We start from the raw sequence: 5,543 nt of genomic DNA on the forward strand, positions 1-5,543 counted from the left end.
TCCAGCGTGCGGCTCTGCACCGGCCGCCCCACGGCGCTCCCCACGCCCAGCATCCTCCGTGAGGCGCAGCACGGGCGACCCCAATTGCCCCCCTCCCCATCTCTCCTCCAGGTCAGGAATCCGGGCTCCCGAGAGCAGCTCAGCCGCAAGCGCACAGATCTGTCTCACAGGGATGCCGCTGTGGGACCTCGGGCTGTTAATGGCGACAAATCCTGGCACCGGGACTTCCAGTACTTGCACCGAGTCAGGTGAGACCTCAGCGTGAGAAAATAAAACGTTTTCTATTCCCATCTCTGACCAAGGCTTCTCACCTCCCCTCCAGCTCTGCCTCCTCTCCCCGCTGCTGTCCCGTCCCTTGCCCCATGGGATGAGGGTGCTCGTAGAGAGCACCCACACAGCACCCCTCACCATGCGGTCCAGCTCTCCCCAGACCCACGGGGCAGGAGCAGGGTCATAATCCCCCCTCACTTGTGCAACGGGCACCCATCAATACAAATACTGCTGCGATGCAGGGTGAGGGTGCCCAGCGTGTTACAGCAACCCCAGCACAAGAGCACCCGTTTAGGTTATTTGACGAGGACAAGACAAACACAAATCTGGGTCACGCAGGAGCAGGGGGCAGCTGGGACTGGAGGAAGGCAGCTGGTGACAAGGGAGGCTGGGCAGACACTGCCAGATGCATCTGTGCTGCACAAGGGACTGGTGTGGTCCAGGATAGCCGTGTGTGCAGCACCATGTCCCCTCCTCAGCACTCCTGTCCCCACCGAACAGCAGGGGCAAGAAGGGGCAGTCGGCCCCCTGCCCTCCTCTCTGGCCCTACAGCTCCCCAGGGGTGCCCCGCTGCTGCAGTTGGAAGCACAGGAGCAGCGATGCTGGCTGCAGGGGAGATGCTTGGAGCAGCTCCATGGGTGAGGGTCCTCAAATTCCCTCTGCAGAGGGATTAACCAGCCTCCTGGCTTCCTCCATGAAGAATGAAATCAGGTGGAGCAAAGACAGCCAGATACAGCAGGAAACTTCATTTTAGGGGTGTCACAGACCCCCTTCTCCTGATGCACCTGCATCAGAGCTGGCACAGGGCACAGACATGCAGAGAGCAATGCCAGCAGGGCCAGGCTCTCCTGCAGCCACATCGCTCCTCGGGCAGCCACCTCATGAAGGTCACGGTGCCACCGCTACCAAAGGATCTTATCAGGAGGCTGCTGCACGTTCTGCCTTGGCTGACGTTAGCGCTCGGTCACCCGGCCGGCACAAACCACAAGCTGCGTCTAAGGCTCAGCACCGCGCTGCACTCCTCAGGGACACGGCTTCTTTGTACCTCCAGTGCTGCCACGCTGAGCTCTGGCTCAAAGCAGCAGCTAGCGCAGCCCTGGGAACATCCACCCAGTGCTTTCCAGGGATAGGAGCAGCAAAAGACAAGGTCAAACCTTTCCTCTGACGACAACCAGGCCAAAAAATGATTAGGGTAAGCGTAAGCTCTGCAGGGAGGCCAGACGCTGCAGCCTGCCACATCGCATCCTCTGCTGCATGGCTCCCTCGTCACTCCCCCCATGTGCCCCTCGTCAGCACACACTGCGAGCTAAAGGCCCTGTCCTACCGTGTCTTCCTGGGCTACGATCCAGCCGAAATCCAGCTGCTGCTCAGAGGCAAGGCTGCACCCTGAGCCTGCTTCAGTGGCCCCTGCCCTCCCGTCAGCCCTGACTGTCTTGTGAGTTGGATCAATCCCTCAGAAAATTAACTCAACGGGAGGAAAGGGAAACTCTTTTCCAGCTGGCTCAGCTCCCTGGTCCTGCTCTTTACCCAGCAGCACAAACCCATGCCTGGGAGGGACCACGACAAGCACCTGATTGGGGAGGGGGTGCCCCCTTCTAGCTCCAAGCTGGGCATACACAAGACCAGGAAACCTTGGCCTTGCTGCAATTGCAGGGCCAGCTTCCCACCTCCACCGCTTTTTGGCCTCTGCAGTACACAGACCAACGTCCAGTCCTCCCCTTGTCGAATCCTTGACCACCTTCTCCTGTATTTTTCTCCACTTGCTCCACGCGCTGAAGCACAGGGACCTCTTCCAGAATAAAGCTGCATTTTCTTGTCCCAGGGGATGCTCCCAGGCTGTCACCTGAAAGCAAGGGAGAGGATGGAGTGTCCAAATACACCACATCCTCACTCTCAGCAAGACTGCTCCAAGTCTTGCTGCGGTTCCACGCTGCCAGAGCAGCAGAGGGAAGGGGAGCCAGGCAGCTCTGCAGCAGGCAGGGGGGCCAGGGAGGCTGCACTCCCATTCAGCACCGCTCAGGAGTTACACAGCAAACACCAACAGGCATCGCTTGAACCCATTGCTCTGGGAATCGTTTAAAATGAACATACAGAGATCAGACTGGCTCCAAAGAGGAAAACTGAAGTTACACAGTTACTGTGTGCAAGGCTGCCCAGAGAGGCTGTGGAGTCTCCTTGTGTGGAGACACCCAAAGCCCTGGCCGTGTTCCTGTGTGACTGCTCTGGTGATCCTGCTCTGGCAGGGCTTGCACTGGGGGAGCTCCAGAGGGTCCTGACAACCCCTGACATGCTGTGACTCTGTGATAAGGTGGTTTATAGCTGACTTTATGCTTAACCTCTCCTCTTTCAATACATTTGAACATCCCTGCCAGCTGGGCCCACAGGACTTTGACAGTGGCCGTTCTTCAGCTGGCACAGACAGCAGAAACGGATCCACGGAGAAGCAGTGCAGCACCACAGGTTATTCAAGCAAGAGGTGCTGATCTCTCCACTTTCACAGAACAAGAACTCGGTTAACCTGGGGCGGATGGAAGAAGGGTTTCCATAATTTTAAATCAATACGCAAAATACAAACGTAGCCGTTTAGAAACACAAGACTGCACTGTTTGGGTCCAGAGGTCACTCCAAGAACCTCTGGCTCTGACAAACCACTAAGGCCAAGGAGATTTGAAGGAGCTGGTCCAGCTGGAGCTGCCCAGGGCTGACAGCCTGAAAGCACCACCAGACAGGGACTTGCCTTTTCAGTTGAGTATCTTTGGATTAGCTCAGTATTATTGACAGGGGAGGAACAAAACCAGACCATTTCTTTCTCTCTTCAGATCTTGGAAAGCCTTTGGCTCTTTGTCCCATCCACCAGCAAGCATTTTAATTTCTGAAGACACTAAAAGCCTTTTTAATGCCATTATTTTATTAGGATTGGTTTACACAAAGGGTTTTGATGAAAAACCATTTCTTTACCCCAGGACAAATGTTTCTGCCCATGTCACCTCATGGATCTCTCCAACCTCTTCCTAAAGCTTGGCAATCAGTACAAATCTGTTCTTCTTCCCCTAAAGCCCTGGATTACACACCTCGCAGCCATTGCTAACTCCACAAAGCTCTTTGGGACAAAATTTAGATAAGCAGTAGTCTAAAAATAAGATCTTAATCCTGCTGCGTGTGCTGCTGCACATCCTTCCCCCTCAGCCTGCGCAGGATCCACTCCCAGGAGCGGTTCCAGCCTCTCCTCCCCACTGCAAAGGCAAATCTTTTCCTGCAAACGTGTCTAGTTTTCTTTGTATCAGTTCAACATCTTAAACTAACCTGTCTGAAGTGGTTTATGAAGCAGAAGAGCCTCCTGTGGCACAGCCTTCTCCTGTCTGGAGAGGTGGGAAGAAAGTTGCTTGAGCCTCACCCTTTGCAGAGAGAAATCCTGCTCAATGGCATCAAGCTGAACCAGTTTTAAAAACAACGTCCCCCCAGAATCAGGAATTTCAAAGTCTTCATTACAATGAACACTTCGCTGGAAGCACAAACCTGGGAGTGCAGAAAATTAAATCAAAAATAACATCATTGAAATACAGCTCAGAACTCCTCTGAGTATAGAATTTTCAGTCTACTAAATTAATAAAGAAAGCATAACACTGTTTAAGCCCTAACACAATAAAACCCATTTTTTCAATCAAGTGACCAGTCCACCAGGGATCAACCTTACGCACGTTTCAGACGAGCGGCAGGCAGGGTCTCTGTACCTTCTCCAGCAGGAACCCGAGTGAAAAATCAGCCCTGGAGAAGCCCTGAACAGAGCCACGCACTCATCACTGGAGCCTGGTGCTGCTCTTTCCTCACCCAAGCCAGGCTGGACCTGACTTCTGCCTGGTTTCGTTACCTCCTGACAGCCACAACCAGACCGATCTCGCATGCTTTGCTTTGCTTGCCACTCCGTGGTTGAAGAAGGCAACAGCAGATGTGGAAATTCTGCTTCCCACACATGGCCACATCCTTTAAATCTCCCTATTAGCAGCTCCGTTGGTCTTCAGTAAGATAAAACCCTTCCTCTATATGCAACATTTTGAATAAGCTGACGAAGCACTGACCCTTTGGGGTAAAAGCAGCCTTTTATTGCATGTTTATACAGCACTTGGCATAACAAGATCAAGGTCATAGGCACTGCTGAGTTTACTCACAACCATATTAGCAGTTTCAGCCCTGTCCAGTTTGCAATGCAACTTTCTCCATTCCTCTTTGCCTTCAGGGCTGCATGCCCTTAGGGTATCTGCTGGGGTCTCCCTCTGGAGCCAACAACTTAAAAGAAATCACCCACTAAACAATTTCATGCTGCTCCCCACTTGCTCTCAGAGCAGCGTCAGCGCCCTCTCTCCCCAGTATGCCCAGGGTCACCAGCAAACCACCACTACTGGGACACGCTCTGCTCATGTCACACGCTGACATCCTCCCGCTGAGGGTAAGGGGCATCCTCCAGACCTTCTCCCTCACAAACCGCTCCGTGGTGAGCCACAAAGGTGGCCACAAACCAACAAACCTCACCATGGATCCTCACCTCTATTTTCTCCTGTGCTACCTTCCCACTTCCCTCACCTCCACTTGGTGCTGAGCCAAGCTGCCATGGGTCCCTGTGCTGGCTGGGCTGAGCTTTCACTCCTCCCCAGCTCTTCCTTCTCAAACACGCCTTGAAAGGGACCTTTCCTTGCAAACGGCAGCACCGATTCAGCACCAGGAGACAAATGCTGCAGAGGTTTGAACAGCAGAGGCCAGCAGTGGGACCGGAGTGGAACCACCCCGTCCTCTGCCAGCGGTTCCCCTACATCTGCGGGGACGGCGCGGTGGCTGGGCTGCCGGCACCGAAACCAGAGCAGGGAAGACCAGTCAGCACGGACACCACGGCTGCTGTGAGACCGGGAGCTGCGAGGCGAGGCACGGCACGGCCCCTCGGGGGGCACACGACACCCGCCAGCCGCCTCATCGCCCGGCACCCCCACAGGCCCCTCACTCCCCTGCTCCACCTCAACACCCGGGCCAGCATCGATGTTGATGCTTCTACCCCAACCTCCTACACCCCCGTAGGGTCCGGCTCGGCCCTTCCCGCAGCACCCCGAGACCGTGCAGGAACGGCCGCCCCGGAGAACGCCCCGCAGGACACATGGCTGCGCTCGCCTGGTCACATGAGAGGGCGCCACGTGATGCCGGCACGCCGGGGATCATGTGACCGGGCTGCCCGGGGATCCCACGGCCGGGCCGGTGCGGTCCGGTGCTCACGGAGGGGGAGGCGGGAT

General features: G+C 55.4%; 1 protein-coding gene across 1 annotated transcript in view; it reads left to right on the forward strand.

Annotated features, from left to right (window-relative positions):
- Positions 1-111: 111 nt before the first annotated feature.
- DPP7 (dipeptidyl-peptidase 7) overlaps positions 112-5,543 on the forward strand; it is a gene marked incomplete at its 5' end in the record, with an annotated part of 23,971 nt that continues 18,539 nt past the window's right edge. Inside the window, 3 exons of the mRNA XM_010192767.1 lie at positions 112-248; positions 4,636-4,714; positions 4,920-5,508. Of these exons, the coding sequence (XP_010191069.1) occupies positions 112-248; positions 4,636-4,714; positions 4,920-5,508 (805 nt within the window). The remainder of the gene's footprint in view (positions 249-4,635; positions 4,715-4,919; positions 5,509-5,543) is intronic.

The sequence above is a fragment of the Mesitornis unicolor genome, unplaced genomic scaffold (assembly GCF_000695765.1).
Source record: "Mesitornis unicolor isolate BGI_N332 unplaced genomic scaffold, ASM69576v1 scaffold5929, whole genome shotgun sequence".
NCBI classification, from domain to species: Eukaryota; Metazoa; Chordata; class Aves; order Mesitornithiformes; family Mesitornithidae; genus Mesitornis; species Mesitornis unicolor.